At 44.5% G+C, this 27950-nt stretch overlaps 1 protein-coding gene and 1 long non-coding RNA gene across 6 annotated transcripts; both read right to left on the bottom strand.

Moving 5' to 3' along the window:
- Positions 1-1185: 1185 nt before the first annotated feature.
- Positions 1186-27950, bottom strand: abcd4 (ATP-binding cassette, sub-family D (ALD), member 4). Of its 5 annotated transcripts, none has more exons than XM_036976333.1 (19): positions 27292-27950; positions 26742-26863; positions 25750-25877; positions 24204-24343; positions 23876-23992; positions 20202-20327; positions 19973-20023; positions 19780-19874; positions 19013-19134; positions 17091-17182; positions 16891-16980; positions 11158-11303; positions 3827-3975; positions 3327-3363; positions 3137-3186; positions 2979-3031; positions 2410-2486; positions 2049-2164; positions 1186-1506 (listed from the first exon to the last, which is right to left on the bottom strand). In XM_036976333.1, exons 1-19 carry the CDS (start codon positions 27330-27332, stop codon positions 1438-1440), a joined length of 1821 nt encoding a protein of 606 aa, XP_036832228.1. In that variant the 5' UTR covers positions 27333-27950; the 3' UTR covers positions 1186-1437. The 5 variants fall into 5 exon arrangements, with proteins under 5 accessions (XP_036832228.1, XP_036832229.1, XP_036832231.1 ...); XM_036976334.1 differs by having other exon boundaries at positions 26742-26860; XM_036976336.1 differs by having other exon boundaries at positions 27554-27950.
- LOC118964481 lies at positions 5223-5559 on the bottom strand. The gene is made up of 2 exons (XR_005051539.1): positions 5473-5559; positions 5223-5354 (listed from the first exon to the last, which is right to left on the bottom strand). It is a non-coding gene; the product is annotated as an uncharacterized LOC118964481 (long non-coding RNA).

The following is a 27950-nucleotide window of genomic DNA, read 5'->3' as shown; positions in this document are numbered from 1 at the left end:
AACGTCGACTGCGAGCCAGGCCTAATCGCCCCAACATCAGTGCCCGACCTCAATAATACTTGTGGCTGAATGGAAGCAAGTCCCCACAGCAATGTTCCAACATCTAGTGGAAAGCCTTCCCAGAAGAGTGGAGGCTGTTATAGCAGCAATGTTCCAACATCTAGTGGAAAACCATCCCAGAAGAGTGGAGGCTGTTATAGCAGCAATGTTCCAACATCTAGTGGAAAGCCTTCCCAGAAGAGTGGAGGCTGTTATAGCAGCAATGTTCCGACATCTAGTGGAAAGCCTTCCCAGAAGAGTGGAGGCTGTTATAGCAGCAATGTTCCTACATCTAGTGGAAAGCCTTCCCAGAAGAGTGGAGGCTGTTATAGCAGCAAAAAAGTGGGACCAACTCCATATTAATGCCCATGATTATGCAATGAGATGTTAGACGAGCAGGAGTCCACATACTTTGTAGCTTAAGTTAAGATGAATGAACTGTAAGTCACTCTGCATAAGATGTAAATGTAAAGTGTAATTAATAACTTCACCATGCTAAAAGGGATATTCAATGTCTGCTTTTTTTACATTTTTAACCATCTACAAATAAATGTGCCCTTCTTTGCGAGGCATCGGTGTGGGAAAAAACTTGACTGGCCTGCACACATCCCTGACTTCAACCCCTTGGGGAAAAACCTCCCTGGTCTTTGTGGTTGGATCTGTACTTGGATCTGTACTTGAAATCCACTGCTCGAAAGAGGCACCTTACAGATAATTGTATGTGTGTGGGTACAGAGATTAGGTAGTCATTCAAACATCATGTTTTTGTCCATGCAATTTATTATGTGACTTATTAATTTACTCCAGAATTGATTTAGACTTGCATTAACAAAGGTGTTGAAAACTTATTTGACTCAAGACATTTCAGCTTTTCATTTTTTATTAATTAGTAAAAAAAAATTACAAATAAAATCCACTTTGACATGATGGGGTATTGTGTGTAAGCCAGTGACATAGAACATCTACATTTAATCCATGTTAAATTCAGGCTGTAAACAACAACAAAATGTGGACAAAGTCAAGGGGTGTGAATACTTTCTGAAGGCACTGTATATTTACCTAATGAGACAATACAAATGTGACTAAAATATGACTAAAATGATAAGGCATTTAGTTGACTAAAATGGACCAATCTTTGTCATTTTGACAAAAACTAGACTAATTTATTATTTAAATGACAAAAATGTGACCAAGATTTAATTATATTTTAGTCAAAATGACTAAGACTAAATGTAAAAGAGTGCCAAAATTAACACTGGTTTTGGTTAATAAGTGATTGTCAGTTACATTGTGGTTGGGTTGTGGCCAGTCATATTGTGGTTGTGCTTTGGTTGGGTCGTGGTCATTTACATTTTGGTTGTGTTAAGGTTTGGTTGTGACCAGTCATTGTTTCAAGCATCACTCCTGTTTAAGCTTGGTCAGCTCCCAGCGTCCCTCTCCACACAGTTTCAATGAGACGTCATGGTACTGGAGGGGGAACAGTCAGAAGGGTCTTCATACCACATTCATAACCCTTCATAACACAAATACCACATTCATAACCCTTCATAACACAAATACCACATTCATAACCCTTCATAACACAAATACCACATTCATAACCCTTCATAACACAAATACCACATTCATAACACATTCATAACCCTTCATAACACAAATACCACATTCATAACACATTCATAACCCTTCATACCACATTCATAACACTTCATAACACATGCCACATTCATAACCCTTCATAACACAAATACCACATTCATAACACATTCATAACCCTTCATAACACAAATACCACATTCATAACACATTCATAACCCTTCATACCACATTCATAACACTTCATAACACATGCCACATTCATAACCCTTCAAAACACATACCACATTCATATCCCTTCATAACACAATCATAACCCTTCATAACTCATACCACATTCATATCCCGTCATAACACATACATAAGCACTTTATAACACATTCACTACATAATACTTATGTCAACTTGTGTACCTTCTCCAGGCTTTTGCGGTGTCCCAGGCTGACCAGGGTCATTCCCAGCTGCTTACAGCCTCGGTACATCTGCCCCTCTGCGTCCTCTGTCAGGGCACTGGTCGCCTCGTCCAACACTGGCACACACACACACACACACACACACAGGGAGTTAGCACTAGCCTCAGTCAACACTGACAAAAACATTTTTTTAAAAGAGTTCAATTTCCTGTTTATTCACTGAATTTTGTATTTGATGTCTTGAATCAACCAAAAGTTGAAATAGAGTTGATCTCCACCGTAGTTATAATGTAGTCATTACACACTTAGATACATTGTATCATACGGTCAGCATCGATGGTAATGTGGGCCGGCAACAGACCTGCGTATTTAGGCTGCAGGTAGAAGAGTCGGGCAAAGCAAAGCCTCTGCATCTCCCCTGGAGACAGAACATCATACCTGCAGAGAGAGAGAGAGAGAGACAGAGAGAGAGAGAGAGACAGACAGAGACAGAGAGACAGAGACAGAGAGAGAGACAGAGAGAGAGAGAGAGAGACAGAGAGAGAGACAGAGAGAGAGACAGAGAGAGACAGAGAGAGACAGAGAACGACAGAGAGACAGAGAGACAGAGAGACAGAGAGAGAGAGAGAGAGAGGGAGAGAGACAGAGACGGAGAGACAGAGAGACAGAGACAGACAGAGAGAGAGAGAGAGAGAGAAAGAGAGACACAGAGAGAGAGAGAGAGAGAGAGAGAGACAGAGAGAGACAGAGAGAGAGAGAGAGAGAGACAGAGAGAGAGAGAGACAGAGAGACAGAGAGAGACAGAGAGAGAGACTTTTAGAGTCTTTTATCTTTATCAAATGGTGCCCATCATTTTGGACGTGACTGTATACATGTACTGTAGTAACTACGGGTACAAGAAAGTCAAGACCACATTTGTTTGTTCCTTACCAGTTCCAGTCTACAGGCTCATCCAGTCCTCCTGTCCTCTTCAGGAGACTAGACTAGAACATCAGAGAGGGGTTCTAGGTTGGGACATATCCTTAGAATACCGTAAATATAGGAAAAATATACAGAGTAAAACTGTAAGTATGCTAATATACACTTACCACTCCAGCTAGTTCCAGGTACTGTATGATTCTCTCATCGTCCACTGACCCTGTGAAAAGACAACCGTTATGGCTGAGAAGTTTTTTTTTTTTTTTGGGGGGGGGGGTATGGATTACTATTGCCTCCTCGTGACACTTTCTCTTAATGTCAAAATGTGGCCCTGAGAATGCCATTTTCACAACACCCTACCTGATACAGGGTAGATCTCCTTCAGAGGGTAGATCACCTGTTGAAGAGAGAGAAAAAAAACTAGTTAGTTAAATTTTGTTACAATAGAGCGATCTTCCTCAACTGGTGAGTAGGGTTGTGAGCAAAGTAGGAATGAACAAAACAAACAAATTAATGTTTTCTAGCTGTTCTCTGATCGTTCCGTCAGTCAGGTAGGGTTTCTGGGTAATATAGTACTTACCTGTCCTCTGAGTGTTCCGTCTGTCAGGTAGGGCTTCTGGGTAATATAGTACTTGCCTGTTCTCTGAGTGTTCAGTCTGTCAGGTAGGGTTTCTGGGTAATATAGTAATTACCTGTTCTCTGAGTGTTCCGTCTGTCAGGTAGGGTTTCTGGGTAATATAGTAATTACCTGTTCTCTGAGTGTTCAGTCTGTCAGGTAGGGTTTCTGGGTAATATAGTAATTACCTGTTCTCTGAGTGTTCCGTCTGTCAGGTAGGGTTTCTGGGTAATATAGTAATTACCTGTTCTCTGAGTGTTCCGTCTGTCAGGTAGGGTTTCTGAGGCAGAAAGAGGATTCCCCTGGGACCGAAACACGTCGTCATCTGGACATAGCCGCTGTCGGCCTCCCACAGGCGGTTCAGGACCCTCAGTAGGGAGGTCTTCCCAGTGCCTGTGTTTCGGGATGAGCCGAAACTTTGTATCTGTATCTGAGACTCTTCTTTGTATCTGTCCCATTATGTAATCTGTGAGAACATGGGCAGCAGCATTGCGGCCATCTCCATACACTCGCAAAACTGACTATCCTACCGATCCTCGACTTCGGCGACCTCTATATTATATCTGTCTACTCCTACCTGTATATTATACCCGTCTACCCTACCTGTATATTATACCTGTCTACCCCTACCTGTATATTATACCTGTCTACCCCTACCTGTATATTATACCTGTCTACCCCTACCTGTATATTATACCCGTCTACCCTACCTGTATATTATACATGTCTACTCCTACCTGTATATTATACCTGTCTACTCCTACCTGTATATTATACCAGTCTACTCCTACCTGTATATTATACCTGTCTACCTACCTGTATATTATACCCGTCTACCCTACCTGTATATTATACCCGTCTACCCTACCTGTCTACTTACCTGTATATTATACATGTCTACTCCTACCTGTATATTATACCAGTCTACTCCTACCTGTATATTATACCCGTTTACTCCTACCTGTATATTATACCTGTCTACCCTACCTGTATATTATACCCGTCTACCCTACCTGTATATTATACCCGTCTACCCTACCTGTATATTATACCTGTCTACCCTACCTGTATATTATACCCGTCTACCCTACCTGTCTACTTACCTGTATATTATACATGTCTACTCCTACCTGTATATTATACCTGTCTACCCTACCTGTATATTATACCCGTCTACCCTACCTGTATATTATACCCGTCTACCCTACCTGTCTACTTACCTGTATATTATACATGTCTACTCCTACCTGTATATTATACCAGTCTACTCCTACCTGTATATTATACCCGTTTACTCCTACCTGTATATTATACCTGTCTACCCTACCTGTATATTATACCCGTCTACCCTACCTGTCTACTTACCTGTATATTATACCCGTCTACCCTACCTGTCTACTTACCTGTATATTATACATGTCTACTCCTACCTGTATATTATACCAGTCTACTCCTACCTGTATATTATACCCGTTTACTCCTACCTGTATATTATACCTGTCTACCCTACCTGTATATTATACCCGTCTACCCTACCTGTATATTATACCCGTCTACCCTACCTGTCTACTTACCTGTATATTATACATGTCTACTCCTACCTGTATATTATACCAGTCTACTCCTACCTGTATGTTATACCTGTCTACCCTACCTGTATATTATACCCGTCTACCCTACCTGTATATTATACCCGTCTACCCTACCTGTCTACTTACCTGTATATTATACATGTCTACTCCTACCTGTATATTATACCAGTCTACTCCTACCTGTATGTTATACCTGTCTACCCTACCTGTATATTATACCCGTCTACCCTACCTGTCTACTTACCTGTATATTATACATGTCTACTCCTACCTGTATATTATACCAGTCTACTCCTACCTGTATATTATACCTGTCTACCTCTACCTGTTTATTATAATATACCTGTCTACCCCTACCTGTATATATTATACCTGTCTACCCCTACCTGTATATATTATACCCGTCTACCCCTACCTGTATATTATACCCGTCTACCCCTACCTGTATATTATACCTGTCTACCCCTACCTGTATATTATACCTGTCTACCCCTACCTGTATATTATACCCGTCTACCCCTACCTGTATATTATACCTGTCTACCCCTACCTGTATATTATACCTGTCTACCCCTACCTGTATATTATACCCGTCTACCCCTACCTGTATATTATACCCGTCTACCCCTACCTGTATATTATACCCGTCTACCCCTACCTGTATATTATACCCGTCTACCCCTACCTGTATATTATACCCGTCTACCCCTACCTGTATATTATACCCGTTTACTCCTACCTGTATATTATACCCGTTTACTCCTACCTGTATATTATACCTGTCTACCCCTACCTGTATATTATACCTGTCTACCCCTACCTGTATATTATACCCGTCTACCCCTACCTGTATATTATACCCGTCTACTCCTACCTGTATATTATACCTGTCTACCCCTACCTGTATATTATACCAGTCTACCCCTACCTATATATTATACCTGTCTACCCCTACCTGTATATTATACCTGTCTACCCTACCTGTATATTATACCTGTCTACCTACCTGTATATTATACCTGTCTACTCCTACCTGTATATTATACCAGTCTACCCCTACCTGTATATTATACCTGCCTACCTACCTGTATATTATACTTGTCCACCCCTACCTGTATATTATACCTGTCTACCCCTACCTGTATATTATACCTGTCTACCTACCTGTATATTATACCTGTCTACCTACCTGTATATTATACCTGTCTACCCTACCTGTATATTATACCTGTCTACCTACCTGTATATTATACCTGTCTACTCCTACCTGTATATTATACCAGTCTACCCTACCTGTATATTATACCTGTCTACCTACCTGTATATTATACCTGTCTACCCTACCTGTATATTATACCTGTCTACCTACCTGTATATTATACCTGTCTACTCCTACCTGTATATTATACCAGTCTACCCTACCTGTATATTATACCTGTCCACCCCTAACTGTATATTATACCTGTCTACTCCTACCTGTATATTATACCTGTCTACTCCTACCTGTATATTATACCTGTCTACCCCTACCTGTATATTATACCTGTCTACCCCTACCTGTATATTATACCTGCCTACCTACCTGTATATTATACTTGTCCACCCCTACCTGTATATTATACCTGTCTACCCTACCTGTATATTATACCTGTCCACCCCTAACTGTATATTATACCTGTCTACCCCTACCTGTATATTATACCTGTCCACCCCTAACTGTATATTATACCTGTCTACCCCTACCTGTATATTATACCTGTCTACCTACCTGTATATTATACCTGTCTACCTACCTGTATATTATACCTGTCTACCCTACCTGTATATTATACCTGTCTACCTACCTGTATATTATACCTGTCTACTCCTACCTGTATATTATACCTGTCTACCCTACCTGTATATTATACCTGTCTACCCCTACCTGTATATTATACCTGTCTACCCTACCTGTATATTATACCCGCCTACCTACCTGTATATTATACCTGCCTACCTACCTGTATATTATACTTGTCTACCCCTACCTGTATATTATACCTGTCTACCCCTACCTGTATATTATACCTGTCTACCCCTACCTGTATATTATACCTGTCTACCCCTACCTGTATATTATACCTGTCTACCCCTACCTGTATATTATACCTGTCTACCCCTACCTGTATATTATACCTGTCTACCCCTACCTGTATATTATACCTGTCTACCCCTACCTGTATATTATACATGTCTACCCCTACCTGTATATTATACATGTCTACCCCTACCTGTATATTATACCTGTCTACCCCTACCTGTATATTATACATGTCTACCCCTACCTGTATATTATACATGTCTACCCTACCTGTATATTATACCCGTCTACCCTACCTGTATATTATACCCGTCTACCCCTACCTGTATATTATACCCGTCTACCCCTACCTGTATATTATACCTGTCTACCCTACCTGTATATTATACCCGTCTACCCTACCTGTATATTATACCTGTCTACCCTACCTGTATATTATACCTGTCTACCCCTACCTGTATATTATACCTGTCTACCTACCTGTATATTATACCTGTCCACCCCTACCTGTATATTATACCCGTCTACCCCTACCTGTATATTATACCCGTCTACCCTACCTGTATATTATACCTGTCTACCCTACCTGTATATTATACCTGTCTACCCCTACCTGTATATTATACCTGTCTACCTACCTGTATATTATACCTGTCCACCCCTAACTGTATATTATACCTGTCTACCTACCTGTATATTATACCTGTCCACCCCTAACTGTATATTATACCTGTCTACCTACCTGTATATTATACCTGTCCACCCCTAACTGTATATTATACCTGTCCACCCCTACCTGTATATTATACCTGTCTACCTACCTGTATATTATACCTGTCTACTCCTACCTGTATATTATACCTGTCTACCCCTACCTGTATATTATACCTGTCTACCCCTACCTGTATATTATACCAGTCTACCCCTACCTGTATATTATACCCGTCTACCTACCTGTATATTATACCTGTCTACCCTACCTGTATATTATACCTGTCTACCCCTACCTGTATATTATACCTGTCTACCTCTACCTGTATATTATACATGTCTACCCCTACCTGTATATTATACCCGTCTACCCCTACCTGTATATTATACTTGTCTATCCCTACCTGTATATTATACCTGTCTACCCCTACCTGTATATTATACTTGTCTACCCCTACCTGTATATTATACCTGTCCACCCCTACCTGTATATTATACCCGTCTACCCCTACCTGTATATTATACTTGTCTACCCCTACCTGTATATTATACCTGTCTACCCCTACCTGTATATTATACCTGTCTACCCCTACCTGTATATTATACCTGTCTACCCCTACCTGTATATTATACCTGTCTACCCCTACCTGTATATTATACCTGTCTACCTACCTGTATATTATACCTGTCTACCCTACCTGTATATTATACCTGTCTACCCCTAACTGTATATTATACCTGTCTACCCCTACCTGTATATTATACCTGTCTACCTACCTGTATATTATACCTGTCTACCTACCTGTATATTATACCTGTCTACCCTACCTGTATATTATACCTGTCTACCCCTACCTGTATATTATACTTGTCTACCCCTACCTGTATATTATACCTGTCTACCCCTACCTGTATATTATACCTGTCTACCCCTACCTGTATATTATACTTGTCCACCCCTACCTGTATATTATACCTGTCTACCTACCTGTATATTATACCTGTCCACCCCTAACTGTATATTATACCTGTCTACCCCTACCTGTATATTATACCTGTCTACCTACCTGTATATTATACCTGTCCACCCCTAACTGTATATTATACCTGTCTACCCCTACCTGTATATTATACCTGTCTACCTACCTGTATATTATACCTGTCTACCCTACCTGTATATTATACCTGTCTACCCCTACCTGTATATTATACCTGTCTACCTACCTGTATATTATACCTGTCCACCCCTAACTGTATATTATACCTGTCTACCCCTACCTGTATATTATACCTGTCTACCCTACCTGTATATTATACCTGTCTACCCCTACCTGTATATTATACCAGTCTACCCCTACCTGTATATTATACCTGTCTACCCTACCTGTATATTATACCTGTCTACCCCTACCTGTATATTATACCAGTCTACCCCTACCTGTATATTATACCTGTCCACTCCTACCTGTATATTATACCTGTCTACCTACCTGTATATTATACCTGTCCACCCCTAACTGTATATTATACCTGTCTACCCCTACCTGTATATTATACCTGTCTACCCTACCTGTATATTATACCTGTCTACCCCTACCTGTATATTATACCAGTCTACCCCTACCTGTATATTATACCTGTCTACCCCTACCTGTATATTATACTTGTCCACTCCTACCTGTATATTATACCTGTCCACCCCTACCTGTATATTATACCTGTCTACCTACCTGTATATTATACCTGTCTACCCCTACCTGTATATTATACCTGTCTACCTACCTGTATATTATACCTGTCTACCCCTACCTGTATATTATACCTGCCTACCTACCTGTATATTATACCTGTCCACCCCTACCTGTATATTATACCTGTCTACCTACCTGTATATTATACCTGTCTACCTACCTGTATATTATACCTGTCTACCTACCTGTATATTATACCTGTCTACCCCTACCTGTATATTATACCTGTCTACCCTACCTGTATATTATACCTGTCTACCTACCTGTATATTATACCTGTCTACTCCTACCTGTATATTATACCTGTCTACCCCTACCTGTATATTATACCTGTCTACCCCTACCTGTATATTATACCTGTCTACCTACCTGTATATTATACCTGTCTACTCCTACCTGTATATTATACCTGTCTACCCCTACCTGTATATTATACCTGTCTACCCTACCTGTATATTATACCCGTCTACCCTACCTGTATATTATACCTGTCTACCCCTACCTGTATATTATACCTGTCTACCCCTACCTGTATATTATACCTGTCCACCCCTACCTGTATATTATACCTGTCTACCCCTACCTGTATATTATACCTGTCTACCTACCTGTATATTATACCTGTCTACCTACCTGTATATTATACCTGTCTACCCCTACCTGTATATTATACCTGTCCACCCCTAACTGTATATTATACCTGTCCACCCCTAACTGTATATTATACCTGTCCACCCCTACCTGTATATTATACCCGTCTACCCTACCTGTATATTATACCTGTCCACCCCTAACTGTATATTATACCTGTCTACCCCTACCTGTATATTATACCTGTCTACCCCTACCTGTATATTATACCTGTCCACCCCTACCTGTATATTATACCTGTCTACCTACCTGTATATTATACCTGTCTACCTACCTGTATATTATACCTGTCTACCTACCTGTATATTATACCTGTCTACCTACCTGTATATTATACCTGTCCACCCCTACCTGTATATTATACCCGTCTACCTACCTGTATATTATACCTGTCTACCCCTACCTGTATATTATACCTGTCTACCTACCTGTATATTATACCTGTCTACCTACCTGTATATTATACCTGTCTACCTACCTGTATATTATACCTGTCTACCTACCTGTATATTATACCTGTCTACCTACCTGTATATTATACCTGTCTACCTACCTGTATATTATACCTGTCCACCCCTACCTGTATATTATACCTGTCTACCTACCTGTATATTATACCTGTCTACCTACCTGTATATTATACCTGTCCACCCCTAACTGTATATTATACCTGTCTACCTACCTGTATATATTATACCTGTCCACCCCTACCTGTATATATTATACCTGTCTACCTACCTGTATATTATACCTGTCCACCCCTACCTGTATATTATACCTGTCTACCTACCTGTGTTTCCCACCACCAGCAGATTGGAGCCCTGGCTGATCTTGATACTCAGCTCTTCAACCAGCAGCTGCTCAGAGAAGGGACTCTTGTAGGACACACAGTCCAGGATGAAGGCTGTGTCTACTGGACCACTGTGGACCTTGTCACTGGATGGAGAGGGGAGGGGAGGTGAAGAGGAGGAGCAGTTAGCCTAGTGGTTAGCAGGTAGCCTAGTGGTTAGCAGGTAGCCTAGTGGTTAGCAGGTAGCCTAGTGGTTAGCAGGTAGCGGTTAGTGGTGGTTAAGAGCATTGTGCCAGTAACCAAAAGGTCGATGTGCCCTTGAGCAAGGCACCCCTAACCCTAATTGCTCCTGTATGTCATTCTGGATAAGAGCCTCTGCAAAAGGACTAAAATGTCAAAATGCCAAACATAGGAGAGGGGAGAAAATCTTTAGCCATGTTCCTTTCAGCGTTCTCCGCTTTGTGATTGCACTCGTAATCCTACCTTCAAAACTTATTCCTGTGCTCTGAGTACTCTGGAGCATGGAAGCCTGCTTAACGGAACATACTGCAGCCTGTTAGAGTACTCTGGAGCACGGAAGCCTGCTTAACGGAACATACTGCAGCCTGTTAGAGTACTCTGGAGCATGGAAGCCTAACGGAACATACTGCAGCCTGTTAGAGTACTCTGGAGCATGGAAGCCTAACGGAACATACTGCAGCCTGTTAGAGTACTCTGAAGAATGGAAGCCTGCTTAACGGAACATACTGCAGCCTGTTAGAGTACTCTGGAGCACGGAAGCCTGCTTAACGGAACATACTGCAGCCTGTTAGAGTACTCTGGAGCATGGAAGCCTAACGGAACATACTGCAGCCTGTTAGAGTACTCTGGAGCACGGAAGCCTAACGGAACATACTGCAGCCTGTTAGAGTACTCTGGAGCATGGAAGCCTGCTTAACGGAACATACTGCAGCCTGTTAGAGTACTCTGGAGCATGGAAGCCTGCTTAACGGAACATACTGCAGCCTGTTAGAGTACTCTGGAGCATGGAAGCCTGCTTAACGGAACATACTGCAGCCTGTTAGAGTACTCTGGAGCACGGAAGCCTAACGGAACATACTGCAGCCTGTTAGAGTACTCTGGAGCACGGAAGCCTAACGGAACATACTGCAGCCTGTTAGAGTACTCTGGAGCATGGAAGCCTAACGGAACATACTGCAGCCTGTTAGAGTACTCTGGAGCACGGAAGCCTGCTTAACGGAACATACTGCAGCCTGTTAGAGTACTCTGGAGCACGGAAGCCTAACGGAACATACTGCAGCCTGTTAGAGTACTCTGGAGCACGGAAGCCTAACGGAACATACTGCAGCCTGTTAGAGTACTCTGGAGCACGGAAGCCTGCTTAACGGAACATACTGCAGCCTGTTAGAGTACTCTGGAGCATGGAAGCCTAACGGAACATACTGCAGCCTGTTAGAGTACTCTGGAGCATGGAAGCCTGCTTAACGGAACATACTGCAGCCTGTTAGAGTACTCTGGAGCACGGAAGCCTAACGGAACATACTGCAGCCTGTTAGAGTACTCTGGAGCACGGAAGCCTGCCTAACGGAACATACTGCAGCCTGTTAGAGTACTCTGGAGCACGGAAGCCTGCCTAACGGAACATACTGCAGCCTGTTAGAGTACTCTGGAGCATGGAAGCCTGCTTAACGGAACATACTGCAGCCTGTTAGAGTACTCTGGAGCACGGAAGCTTAACGGAACATACTGCAGCCTGTTAGAGTACTCTGGAGCACGGAAGCCTAACGGAACATACTGCAGCCTGTTAGAGTACTCTGGAGCACGGAAGCCTGCTTAACGGAACATACTGCAGCCTGTTAGAGTACTCTGGAGCACGGAAGCCTGCTTAACGGAACATACTGCAGCCTGTTAGAGTACTCTGGAGCATGGAAGCCTGCTTAACGGAACATACTGCAGCCTGTTAGAGTACTCTGGAGCACGGAAGCTTAACGGAACATACTGCAGCCTGTTAGAGTACTCTGGAGCATGGAAGCCTAACGGAACATACTGCAGCCTGTTAGAGTACTCTGGAGCATGGAAGCCTGCTTAACGGAACATACTGCAGCCTGTTAGAGTACTCTGGAGCACGGAAGCCTAACGGAACATACTGCAGCCTGTTAGAGTACTCTGGAGAATGGAAGCCTGCTTAACGGAACATACTGCAGCCTGTTAGAGTACTCTGGAGCACGGAAGCCTAACGGAACATACTGCAGCCTGTTAGAGTACTCTGGAGCATGGAAGCCTGCTTAACGGAACATACTGCAGCCTGTTAGAGTACTCTGGAGCATGGAAGCCTGCTTAACGGAACATACTGCAGCCTGTTAGAGTACTCTGGAGCACGGAAGCCTAACGGAACATACTGCAGCCTGTTAGAGTACTCTGGAGCACGGAAGCCTAACGGAACATACTGCAGCCTGTTAGAGTACTCTGGAGCATGGAAGCCTGCTTAACGGAACATACTGCAGCCTGTTAGAGTACTCTGGAGCATGGAAGCCTAACGGAACATACTGCAGCCTGTTAGAGTACTCTGGAGCATGGAAGCCTAACGGAACATACTGCAGCCTGTTAGAGTACTCTGGAGCACGGAAGCCTGCTTAACGGAACATACTGCATCCTGTTAGAGTACTCTGGAGCACGGAAGCCTAACGGAACATACTGCAGCCTGTTAGAGTACTCTGGAGCACGGAAGCCTAACGGAACATACTGCAGCCTGTTAGAGTACTCTGGAGCACGGAAGCCTAACGGAACATACTGCAGCCTGTTAGAGTACTCTGGAGCACGGAAGCCTGCTTAACGGAACATACTGCAGCCTGTTAGAGTACTCTGGAGCATGGAAGCCTAACGGAACATACTGCAGCCTGTTAGAGTACTCTGGAGCATGGAAGCCTGCTTAACGGAACATACTGCAGCCTGTTAGAGTACTCTGGAGCACGGAAGCCTAACGGAACATACTGCAGCCTGTTAGAGTACTCTGGAGCATGGAAGCCTGCCTAACGGAACATACTGCAGCCTGTTAGAGTACTCTGGAGCACGGAAGCCTGCCTAACGGAACATACTGCAGCCTGTTAGAGTACTCTGGAGCACGGAAGCCTGCCTAACGGAACATACTGCAGCCTGTTAGAGTACTCTGGAGCATGGAAGCCTGCTTAACGGAACATACTGCAGCCTGTTAGAGTACTCTGGAGCACGGAAGCTTAACGGAACATACTGCAGCCTGTTAGAGTACTCTGGAGCATGGAAGCCTAACGGAACATACTGCAGCCTGTTAGAGTACTCTGGAGCACGGAAGCCTAACGGAACATACTGCAGCCTGTTAGAGTACTCTGGAGCACGGAAGCCTACTTAACGGAACATACTGCAGCCTGTTAGAGTACTCTGGAGCACGGAAGCCTGCTTAACGGAACATACTGCAGCCTGTTAGAGTACTCTGGAGCATGGAAGCCTGCTTAACGGAACATACTGCAGCCTGTTAGAGTACTCTGGAGCATGGAAGCTTGCTTAACGGAACATACTGCAGCCTGTTAGAGTACTCTGGAGCACGGAAGCCTAACGGAACATACTGCAGCCTGTTAGAGTACTCTGGAGCACGGAAGCCTAACGGAACATACTGCAGCCTGTTAGAGTACTCTGGAGCACGGAAGCCTAACGGAACATACTGCAGCCTGTTAGAGTACTCTGGAGCACGGAAGCCTGCTTAACGGAACATACTGCAGCCTGTTAGAGTACTCTGGAGCATGGAAGCCTAACGGAACATACTGCAGCCTGTTAGAGTACTCTGGAGCATGGAAGCCTGCTTAACGGAACATACTGCAGCCTGTTAGAGTACTCTGGAGCACGGAAGCCTAACGGAACATACTGCAGCCTGTTAGAGTACTCTGGAGCATGGAAGCCTGCCTAACGGAACATACTGCAGCCTGTTAGAGTACTCTGGAGCACGGAAGCCTGCCTAACGGAACATACTGCAGCCTGTTAGAGTACTCTGGAGCACGGAAGCCTGCCTAACGGAACATACTGCAGCCTGTTAGAGTACTCTGGAGCATGGAAGCCTGCTTAACGGAACATACTGCAGCCTGTTAGAGTACTCTGGAGCACGGAAGCTTAACGGAACATACTGCAGCCTGTTAGAGTACTCTGGAGCATGGAAGCCTAACGGAACATACTGCAGCCTGTTAGAGTACTCTGGAGCACGGAAGCCTAACGGAACATACTGCAGCCTGTTAGAGTACTCTGGAGCACGGAAGCCTACTTAACGGAACATACTGCAGCCTGTTAGAGTACTCTGGAGCACGGAAGCCTGCTTAACGGAACATACTGCAGCCTGTTAGAGTACTCTGGAGCATGGAAGCCTGCTTAACGGAACATACTGCAGCCTGTTAGAGTACTCTGGAGCATGGAAGCTTGCTTAACGGAACATACTGCAGCCTGTTAGAGTACTCTGGAGCACGGAAGCCTAACGGAACATACTGCAGCCTGTTAGAGTACTCTGGAGCATGGAAGCCTGCCTAACGGAACATACTGCAGCCTGTTAGAGTACTCTGGAGCATGGAAGCCTGCCTAACGGAACATACTGCAGCCTGTTAGAGTACTCTGGAGCACGGAAGCCTGCCTAACGGAACATACTGCAGCCTGTTAGAGTACTCTGGAGCATGGAAGCCTGCTTAACGGAACATACTGCAGCCTGTTAGAGTACTCTGGAGCACGGAAGCTTAACGGAACATACTGCAGCCTGTTAGAGTACTCTGGAGCATGGAAGCCTAACGGAACATACTGCAGCCTGTTAGAGTACTCTGGAGCATGGAAGCCTAACGGAACATACTGCAGCCTGTTAGAGTACTCTGGAGCACGGAAGCCTACTTAACGGAACATACTGCAGCCTGTTAGAGTACTCTGGAGCACGGAAGCCTGCTTAACGGAACATACTGCAGCCTGTTAGAGTACTCTGGAGCATGGAAGCCTGCTTAACGGAACATACTGCAGCCTGTTAGAGTACTCTGGAGCATGGAAGCCTGCTTAACGGAACATACTGCAGCCTGTTAGAGTACTCTGGAGCACGGAAGCCTAACGGAACATACTGCAGCCTGTTAGAGTACTCTGGAGCATGGAAGCCTGCCTAACGGAACATACTGCAGCCTGTTAGAGTACTCTGGAGCACGGAAGCCTGCCTAACGGAACATACTGCAGCCTGTTAGAGTACTCTGGAGCACGGAAGCCTGCCTAACGGAACATACTGCAGCCTGTTAGAGTACTCTGGAGCATGGAAGCCTGCTTAACGGAACATACTGCAGCCTGTTAGAGTACTCTGGAGCACGGAAGCTTAACGGAACATACTGCAGCCTGTTAGAGTACTCTGGAGCATGGAAGCCTAACGGAACATACTGCAGCCTGTTAGAGTACTCTGGAGCACGGAAGCCTAACGGAACATACTGCAGCCTGTTAGAGTACTCTGGAGCACGGAAGCCTACTTAACGGAACATACTGCAGCCTGTTAGAGTACTCTGGAGCACGGAAGCCTGCTTAACGGAACATACTGCAGCCTGTTAGAGTACTCTGGAGCATGGAAGCCTGCTTAACGGAACATACTGCAGCCTGTTAGAGTACTCTAGAGCATGGAAGCCTGCTTAACGGAACATACTGCAGCCTGTTAGAGTACTCTGGAGCACGGAAGCCTAACGGAACATACTGCTGTTATTTTACCTGTCAAAGTCGTAGGAATCTCCTGATGCAGGGTCGTAGTCACAACGTGTCCTCAAGATATCATCCATTACTTCCCTCAGCTCTCCTATCCTGCCCACAACACACACAGCATGACAATAAGCTTCTGGGTGTTACTACACACACACACACCACACACACACACACACACACACATGGTTGATCAGTGTGCGTAATGTTACCTGTGGGTGTATCCAGCCACGTCTGACAGAGTGGTGGACAGGTCTATTAGCTGACTGAAGCAGCTTATCAAGTAGATACAGACAAAGGCATTCTGAGAGAGAGAAAGAGAGAGAGAGGGGTGAGAGAGAGATGTGAGAGAGAGGTGAGAGAGAGAGAGAGAGGTGAGAGAGAGCAGATAGAGGTGAGAGAGAGAGAGAGAGAGCAGATAGAGGTGAGAGAGAAGATAGAGGTGAGAGAGAGGGAGAGAGAAGATAGAGGTGAGAGAGAGGGAGAGCGAGAGAGAGAGAGAGAGAGAGAGCGAGAGAGAGAGAGAAGATAGAGGTGAGAGGGAGAGAAGATAGAGGTGAGATGGAGAGAAGATAGAGGTGAGAGGGAGAGAGAGAGAGAGGTGAGAGAGAGAGCGAGAGAGAGGTGAGAGAGAGCGAGAGAGAGAAGAGAGAGCAGAGAGAGAGCAGAGAGAGAGAGGAGAGCAGAGAGAGAGCAGAGAGAGAGAGAGAGAGAGAGCAGAGAGAGCAGAGAGGGCGAGAGAGAGAGAGATTTGTGACTGTGTGTGGTCAGGCACTGCAAGGCAGAATAAGAGACAGTATTGACGGTCCCCGTATATAAAGGTCCCCTAGTTCAGGATCTCTATGAACCTGTAAACCTGCTCTGTTCTCTTCCTCTCCAAGACAGGACATTACATACAGTGACTTAGAGACAACCTTTTTAATGTATAGCATATGGTATATACTGCCACCCAGAGGATAGAGGCGGTAATGACAGTAATGAGGGCATGGAAGACAAGTAATCTGTGGAGAGAGAGGGGGAAAAACAGTGGCCTACCTTACTGATGAGGACACTGTCCCCTGGGCTACTGTACCGAACTGATGAGGACACTGATCTCCACCTGGACTACTGTACCTTACTGATGAGGACACTGAGCTCCACCTGAACTACTGTACCTTACTGATGAGGACACTGAGCTCCACCTGAACTACTGTACCTTACTGATGAGGACACTGCCCCCTGGACTACTGTACCTTACTGATGAGGACACTGAGCTCCACCTGGACTACTGTACCTTACTGATGAGGACACTGAGCTCCACCTGGACTACTGTACCTTACTGATGAGGACACTGAGCTCCACCTGGACTACTGTACCTTACTGATGAGGACACTGAGCTCCACCTGAACTACTGTACCTTACTGATGAGGACACTGAGCTCCACCTGGACTACCGTACCTTACTGATGAGGACACTGAGCTCCACCTGGACTACTGTACCTTACTGATGAGGACACTGAGCTCCACCTGGACTACTGTACCTTACTGATGAGGACACTGAGCTCCACCTGGACTACTGTACCTTACTGATGAGGACACAGAGCTCCACCTGAACTACTGTACCTTACTGATGAGGACACTGAGCTCCACCTGGACTACCGTACCTTACTGATGAGGACACTGAGCTCCACCTGGACTACTGTACCTTACTGATGAGGACACTGAGCTCCACCTGGACTACTGTACCTTACTGATGAGGACACTGAGCTCCACCTGGACTACCGTACCTTACTGATGAGGACACTGAGCTCCACCTGGACTACTGTACCTTACTGATGAGGACACTGAGCTCCACCTGGACTACTGTACCTTACTGATGAGGACACTGAGCTCCACCTGGACTACTGTACCTTACTGATGAGGACACTGAGCTCCACCTGGACTACTGTACCTTACTGATGAGGACACTGAGCTCCACCTGGACTACTGTACCTTACTGATGAGGACACTGAGCTCCACCTGGACTACTGTACCTTACTGATGAGGACACTGAGCTCCACCTGGACTACTGTACCTTACTGATGAGGACACTGAGCTCCACCTGGACTACTGTACCTTACTGATGAGGACACAGAGCTCCACCTGAACTACTGTACCTTACTGATGAGGGCACTGAGCTCCCCTGGACTGAGGTTGTTATAAACACCCGAAAAGATGGGGATGGAGATAATGATGTAGCTGAGGATACCACCCAGGTAGTCAAAGGTGTTCACTCCAACTGAGAGAGGAGAGGACAGCAGAGGAGAGAGGAGGAGAGGAGGAGGTGGGTGGGAGAGGAAGAGAGGAGGAGAGGACAGCAGAGGAGAGAGGAGGAGAGGAGGAGGTGGGCGGGAGAGGAAGAGAGGAGGAGAGGACAGCAGAGGAGAGAGGAGGAGGTGGGCGGGAGAGGAAGAGAGGAGGAGAAGACAGCAGAGGAGAGAGGAGGAGAGGAGGTGGGTGGGAGAGGAAGAGAGGAGGAGAGGACAGCAGAGGAGAGAGGAGGAGAGGAGGAGGTGGGTGGGAGCGGAAGAGAGGAGGAGAGGACAGCAGAGGAGAGAGGAGGAGAGGAGGAGGTGGGCGGGAGAGGAAGAGAGGAGGAGAGGACAGCAGAGGAGAGAGGAGGAGGTGGGCGGGAGAGGAAGAGAGGAGGAGAGGAGGAGAGGACAGCAGAGGAGAGAGGAGGAGAGGAGGGCGGGAGAGGAAGAGAGAATAGGGTGGAGGAGGAGGAGAAAAGAGAGGAGAGGAGAGTTGTTTAGATCCTACCGTTTGCATTAGGACAATTCTAGAGGTCTCAATTTCAGATGAACGGAGAATTATTATTATTATTATTTTAAAGACAATCAGTCAGACGTACGTGTGTGTGTGTGTGTGTGTGTGTCCTTACTGTACAGCCAGAGTTCTTTGTTCATCAGACTCTTCTGGCAGCGCAGCAGCGTCTGCAGTCTCCTGTCTGTTCTCATGTGTTCCACTTTGCCAGCTCTGTATTCAGGTTAAACAGCACAGACCACTACGTCTTAATGCATAGACACAAGACGGACAAATCATATCACGGTCCAACCCCCATGGGGCTGACTGACCTGTAGAAAGCGGCAGACTCTGCGTTGGACCGGATTTGCATGTGCTTGAACCTGGAAGTAAAAACCCAAAGTCACTTCATTGGTCACCTCACTTTAAAAAAAATGTTCACGTGAAAGTACAGCCTAGCATGTCCCATATCCTACTTATCTATAATATTACCAGGTAACACAATTGGCAGGATGTTTGCTAACTACATTCAAACAAAGGGTGTACATATCATTCCTGTACCTGAAGTCTCCCTCCAGTTTCTCCTGTTCAAACAGAGTTGACACAATTGGCCCCATGAGGATTTTATTGGTGATAGTCCCGACTATGAAGTAGCCAAAGATACTAACAGGACCGATCCAGCCAGTGCTACAGGGATGGAGGGGGAGATAAGAGGGGGAGATAAGAGGGGGAGGAGATGGAGGGGGTGAAGGGAGAAGAGATGGAGGGGGGGTGAAAGGAGAAGAGATGGAGAGGGGATAAGAGGGGGAGGAGATGAAGAGGGGATAAGGGTGAAGAGATGGAGAGGGGGATCAGGGAGAAGAGATGGAGAGGGGGATAAGGGAGAAGAGATGGAGAGGGGGATACGAGGGGGAGGAGATGAAGAGGGGATAAGGGTGAAGAGATGGAGGGGGGGATACGAGGGGGAAGAGATGAAGAGGGGATAAGGGTGAAGAGATGGAGGGGGGGTGAAGGGAGAAGAGATGGAGAGGGGATAAGAGAGGGAGGAGATGGAGAGGGGGATAAGGGTAAAGAGATGGAGAGGGGATAAGAGGGGGAGGAGATGGAGAGGGGATAAGAGGGAGAGGAGATGGAGAGGGGATAAGGGTGAAGAGATGGAGAGGGGGATAAGGGAGAAGAGATGGAGAGGGGGATAAGGGAGAAGAGATGGAGAGGGGATAAGGGTGAAGGGAGAAGAGATGGAGAGGGGGATAAGGGTGAAGAGATTGAGAGGGGGATAAGGGAGAAGAGATGGGGATAAGGGAGAAGAGATGAAGAGGGGGATAAGGGAGAAGAGATGGAGAGGGGGATAAGAGAGAAGAGATGAAGAGGGGGATAAGAGTGGGAGGAGACATGAGTGAGGGATAAAAAAATGCTCTTTTTTTTTAGTCAGCTGTTGCTTTCCATGCTAACCACATATCAATGGTAGTCCTATTCCATGTTATGTCCATGCAAATGTCTTCAATCAGACTGAGGCGCTTATACTCACTATCTGCCATATAGGGTGTAACACGCATTCAGACCAGTAGAAATATTGGTAGGTGTAGTAGACCAGGGTACTAACCTGTAGTAATATTGGTAGGTGTAGTAGACCAGGGTACTAACATGTAGAAACATTGGTAGGTGTAGTAGACCAGGGTACTAACCTGTAGTAACATTGGTAGGTGTAGTAGACCAGGGTACTAACATGTAGAAACATTGGTAGGTGTAGTAGACCAGGGTACTAACCTGTAGTAACATTGGTAGGTGTAGTAGACCAGGGTACTAACCTGTAGAAACATTGGTAGGTGTAGTAGACCAGGGTACTAACCTGTAGAAACATTGGTAGGTGTAGTAGACCAGGGTACTAACATGGTAGAAACATTGGTAGGTGTAGTAGACCAGGGTACTAACCTGTAGTAATATTGGTAGGTGTAGTAGACCAGGGTACTAACCTGTAGTAACATTGGTAGGTGTAGTAGACCAGGGTACTAACATGTAGAAACATTGGTAGGTGTAGTAGACCAGGGTACTAACCTGTAGTAATATTGGTAGGTGTAGTAGACCAGGGTACTAACCTGGTAGTAATATTGGTAGGTGTAGTAGACCAGGGTACTAACCTGTAGTAATATTGGTAGGTGTAGTAGACCAGGGTACTAACCTGTAGTAATATTGGTAGGTGGAGTAGACCAGGGTACTAACCTGTAGTAATATTGGTAGGTGGAGTAGACCAGGGTACTAACCTGTAGAAACATTGGTAGGTGTAGAAGACCAGAGTACTAACCTGTAGTAATATTGGTAGTTGTAGTAGACCAGGGTACTAACATGGTAGAAACATTGGTAGGTGTAGTAGACCAGGGCACTAACCTGTAGTAACATTGGTAGGTGTAGAAGACCAGGGTACTAACCTGTAGAAACATTGGTAGGTGTAGAAGACCAGGGTACTAACCTGTAGTAACATTGGTAGGTGTAGAAGACCAGGGTACTAACCTGTAGAAACATTGGTAGGTGTAGTAGACCAGGGTACTAACCTGTAGAAACATTGGTAGGTGTAGAAGACCAGGGTACTAACCTGTAGAAACATTGGTAGGTGTAGTAGACCAGGGTACTAACCTGTAGTAACATTGGTAGGTGTAGTAGACCAGGGTACTAACCTGTAGAAACATTGGTAGGTGTAGTAGACCAGGGTACTAACCTGTAGAAACATTGGTAGGTGTAGTAGACCAGGGTACTAACCTGTAGTAACATTGGTAGGTGTAGTAGACCAGGGTACTAACCTGTAGAAACATTGGTAGGTGTAGTAGACCAGGGTACTAACCTGTAGAAACATTGGTAGGTGTAGTAGACCAGGGTACTAACATGGTAGTAATATTGGTAGGTGTAGAAGACCAGGGTACTAACCTGTAGAAACATTGGTAGGTGTAGTAGACCAGGGTACTAACCTGTAGAAACATTGGTAGGTGTAGTAGACCAGGGTACTAACCTGTAGAAACATTGGTAGGTGTAGTAGACCAGGGTACTAACCTGTAGAAACATTGGTAGGTGTAGTAGACCAGGGTACTAACCTGTAGAAACATTGGTAGGTGTAGTAGACCAGGGTACTAACCTGTAGAAACATTGGTAGGTGTAGTAGACCAGGGTACTAACCTGTAGAAACATTGGTAGGTGTAGAAGACCAGGGTACTAACCTGTAGAAACATTGGTAGGTGTAGTAGACCAGGGTACTAACCTGTAGAAACATTGGTAGGTGTAGTAGACCAGGGTACTAACCTGTAGAAACATTGGTAGGTGTAGTAGACCAGGGTACTAACATGGTAGTAATATTGGTAGGTGTAGAAGACCAGGGTACTAACCTGTAGAAACATTGGTAGGTGTAGTAGACCAGGGTACTAACCTGTAGAAACATTGGTAGGTGTAGTAGACCAGGGTACTAACCTGTAGTAACATTGGTAGGTGTAGAAGACCAGGGTACTAACCTGTAGAAACATTGGTAGGTGTAGTAGACCAGGGTACTAACCTGTAGTAACATTGGTAGGTGTAGTAGACCAGGGTACTAACATGGTAGTAATATTGGTAGGTGTAGAAGACCAGGGTACTAACCTGTAGAAACATTGGTAGGTGTAGTAGACCAGGGTACTAACCTGTAGTAACATTGGTAGGTGTAGAAGACCAGGGTACTAACCTGTAGAAACATTGGTAGGTGTAGTAGACCAGGGTACTAACCTGTAGTAACATTGGTAGGTGTAGTAGACCAGGGTACTAACATGTAGAAACATTGGTAGGTGTAGTAGACCAGGGTACTAACCTGTAGTAACATTGGTAGGTGTAGTAGACCAGGGTACTAACCTGTAGAAACATTGGTAGGTGTAGTAGACCAGGGTACTAACCTGTAGAAACATTGGTAGGTGTAGAAGACCAGGGTACTAACCTGTAGAAACATTGGTAGGTGTAGTAGACCAGGGTACTAACCTGTAGAAACATTGGTAGGTGTAGAAGACCAGGGTACTAACCTGTAGAAACATTGGTAGGTGTAGTAGACCAGGGTACTAACCTGTAGAAACATTGGTAGGTGTAGTAGACCAGGGTACTAACATGGTAGAAACATTGGTAGGTGTAGTAGACCAGGGTACTAACCTGTAGTAATATTGGTAGGTGTAGTAGACCAGGGCACTAACATGGTAGTAATATTGGTAGGTGTAGTAGACCAGGGCACTAACCTGTAGAAACATTGGTAGGTGTAGTAGACCAAGGTGAATGGAGAGATGATCAATCTGCTGACCATGGTGCTCATCTGTTTACATAACCTCTCTGTGTCCTGACTGATTCGCTGGTCTCTGGAAACACACACATATTTAAATCACACACACACACACACACACACACACGGACACACTTCAAATCTGTAAATTGTCAAATGAGTGAGAGAGGAGAGGTTGAGGCTATGTCAGTGTGTGTGTGTATATGTGTGTGTGTGTATATATATATATATATGTGTGTGTGTGTGTGTGTGTGTGTGTGTGTGTGTGTGTGTGTGTGCACGCGTACGGGTTATCAATGTCCTCTCTGAGCACGTTGAGTGTGTAGTAAACGTTCCCCTGGAAGTAAGCTCTGTGGAGACTCTCTGTTAAAGACTTCCTCCAACTCACAGACATCAGACTACAGATATACTGGTCCACACTCTTCAACTAGGGGAGAGAAAAATATATTTAACCTGTATTCAAATTGGTTGGGTGAATTTCAAGACAATAAGTCAAAATCTTCACATTCAGAAAATAGCTGATTTTGTAATTTATGAGGTTCAGTCCAGCTGAGTTAACACAATTTATCCCTTGATACCCAATTCCTGAATGACAACTACACCTAGATTACGCAATGACGAGTGCACTTTCAGGTCAGGTCCTATAACACCCAGTGAGTGGTTGGAATGACCTCATAAAAAACAGTCACACAGCAGTCAGTGAAGTGTATCTGCTGACATTGTAGTCAGTCCCTTTCAGCATGGACCCCAGCTAACAATTCTAAGGTGTTAGAACGTTTTTGTAATGTTCTCCTGATGTGCGAGGGTCCAGTGTTCCGTTAGTTAGGGGAAAATTCTATGCATGTTAAGTGAAAATCTCAGGACAACCTATTGAGCATGTTTTGGCGTTAGGGGTTAGGAGAACAACCTCCTCAATGTCAAACAAAACAAAACCTATAAAAACGTGGTTACCGTGTTCTCAGAATATTCTATATTAAATATTCTGGACACGTTTCATGGGATGTTACAAGAACGTCCATGTGTCCAGTTTTCTGTGGGTTTTCAGGTCGAGGATTCCGTCAACGTCCCACCAAACACACACAGAAAATAGTTGCCGTGTTCTCAGAGAATAATACATTCATGTTCTAGACACGTTTCATTGGTTAGAGCGTTGGACTAGTAACCGAAAGGTTGCAAGTTCGAATCCCCGAGCTGACAAGGTACAACTCTGTCGTTCTGCCCCTGAACAGGCAGTTAACCCACTGCTCCTAGGCCGTCATTGAAAATAAGAATTTGTTCTTAACTGACTTGCCTAGTTAAATAAAGGTAAAATAAAAAAATAAAAACATTGCAAGAACACTTCCGTGTCCAAGGACGTTTAAAACATAGGACGTTCTGTCATCGTCCCCTGAAGGTTTTTTTTACTTGTTCCGGTGACGTCCCTAAAGACATTTTTAGGACGTCGCCTGATGGTCCTCATGAGACATTTTCTTTCAGATGTAGTTTTTATTACACATCACCCCTTCTTACTGTTTCCAAGCCCATTTAGGCCCTGATTGGTGAACCACTGATCCATTCACAGCTCTTTGTCTGTTCTGTTAGACATTAAGGGGAATGGTCTCTTGGAAACAGTCCTTGCACATCACTGCAACATTTCTATGAAAACGTTAGACAACATTCTCTAAAAGTTGTGGGAACGTTTGTTGTTAGCTGGGGTAAAACGTGACGCTTTATGGAGCGAGAATAAAACGTTATCAAATTAAAAATGGTTTCAGGTCGCCCACACTGGTGAAGTTGGCAACTGGTCAACGTGCTTGAGAACTAGTGATTTGATTTGATTAGTGAACTACTCACTGTGGAGTTGAGCAGTATAAGCAGGAAGGCCAACCCTGCGAGGTTCTTGAACGCACCATAGTCCTTGTCAGACAGGGCCTCATAGAACTGACTGGGGACGACTCCCACCTGGTAAATGATCATCTGTTCTGAGGAGAGGGAAAGACGAGTCGGCAAACTGTTAGCGTTGCCTCTCAAATGGCAACCTATTCCCTTCATAGTGCACACTACTTTTGATGAGAGTCCATGGGGACCGTAGGTGACATGGTCAAAAAAGCAATGCACTATAAAGGGAATTTGGGATGCACACTTAGACGCTTGTACAACAAAAGAAACAAATGCAACGTATATCTTGAAGAGATAAGGCTTTAGTTAGTCCCATAACTTTACACAACAACAACAACAACAACAACAACAACAAAAATCACAGGTTTTACAGAAATATTTGGTACCTTGTGATTCCAGGAATATTCCAACTGGGATTTATTTTTTACATTTTTTTTTTAAACTGGGGAATTTTATTTTAAAGTTATGAAGATTTTGCAACACTAGCTGCAGCCTTGCATTGTGCCTGTGTGATTGATTCATAGATTATTATTATTTTTTTTTTTAAAGTTACATAGTGAACAATACAATAGTCATCAATAGTCTTACAAACATAACCCTTTCCTCTAATCTGATATCAAGAGCACTAAAAGCTCCTGACAGCCATCAGTCAATACAGAGACGTTGACCTAAATACCTGACTGAGATGTCTTTCAGTTCACCCCAATACGTCTCCATTTATCTAGTAGGCAGACAACTACAAGAATGTGCCCTGTCGTCACTTCTCTTGCCAACCCCACATTTATTGATCTCTCCAACATTTGTTTGATCACTGATCACTTTATTGGAGTACTCTGTTTATCTCAACCCCCCATATGAATAAGGCACAGTCTTATTTTATAAGTTAAGACGGAGCCTATCTTTCCCATTTATTTGTGAACATAAAGTGACCCGGAAGCTGACCATACCTGTGAGTGTGACTCCCACCAATGTCCCCAACATCAGTACGTTCTGACTGGACCATGATGGGAAGAGAACCCTCTGGATGCTGCAGAACCTCTGGACAAACCTCCAGTCTAGTTTGGGCCTTCTGGGTCACACACACACACACACACACACACACACACACACACACACACACACACACACACGTATATATATTATTTGTGGGTCATACTAGCACCATACCAGCTACCCATCTCAAAACACCTTGACTGGGCAAACTGGCAGCTAATAGTAGGCTATTGCGTTAGCTAGCTGAACATGAACATTTCTGCTCATGACAAGGCATGACCACAGGTCCAGCCGTAATAGATTAGTTATGTACATTATGGAGCATGCTATTGAAATATAGATCAATATTCTATTGTCAATGTCGATGCACTGAAATAGTCCATTTAATTAAGCAAAAGAGAACAACATCAAGCCAACACAAACCCACCCACCAGCACCCAGCGGATGCATTAGGACCAATTAATCACCTGTCATGAAGCTGAGCTTATGATTAAAAACACTTACCTTTTCATCCCTTTGCCACTCGCCCTTGCAAGTGGTGGCATCTGCACAGTATTATCCAAAGAAAATCACAGTGGGCTATTTTCTGACTTGTATAAACTAACTGGAGATATCAGTGGAGTGATTTCACAACTAGTCCCTGTGATAGTCACAGTAAGACCACGACAAAAGGTTTAAAAAAAAAAATATATATATATATATGTATATATAATAACCAGGAAGCAAGCTGCTAAAAATGTCACTGTGAAGTTGGTTTATAACTGACCCAAGATAAGCCACAGCCTCTCGTTTCCGATGGTAGAAATCGAATCATAGTGGGCGGGGCCAAGTACCGGGATAGCGAGATCCTATTGGTGCGTTCGAGCAGTTCTTAGCATATTTCCGTTAGGGAACGCCTACTATGTGAAAGGCACGTGTGCAATAACGCAATTCGCCCTTTCACACCTTGTAAACAACGCAGTTTAAAAAAAAAAAACTTTGGCAAAGGGTAATGTCTACAAAAACTTTGTCCACTCTGTTCGTAAAATATTCTAGTTTTTATAACAGAAAATTGTATTGAGATCAAGTGTTTCATCGATGAGAAAATTAGCAAAATATCGGATAAAATCCATCTCGCTCCATCTTCTCCCACTAACGGCCGCTGGGGCTTCCTCACATGACCG

This window comes from Oncorhynchus mykiss, chromosome 4 (genome assembly GCF_013265735.2).
Source record: "Oncorhynchus mykiss isolate Arlee chromosome 4, USDA_OmykA_1.1, whole genome shotgun sequence".
Classification (NCBI taxonomy): Eukaryota; Metazoa; Chordata; class Actinopteri; order Salmoniformes; family Salmonidae; genus Oncorhynchus; species Oncorhynchus mykiss.
Note: the sequence above shows the minus strand (reverse complement) of the source record. Positions and strands in the feature narration are given on the sequence as shown.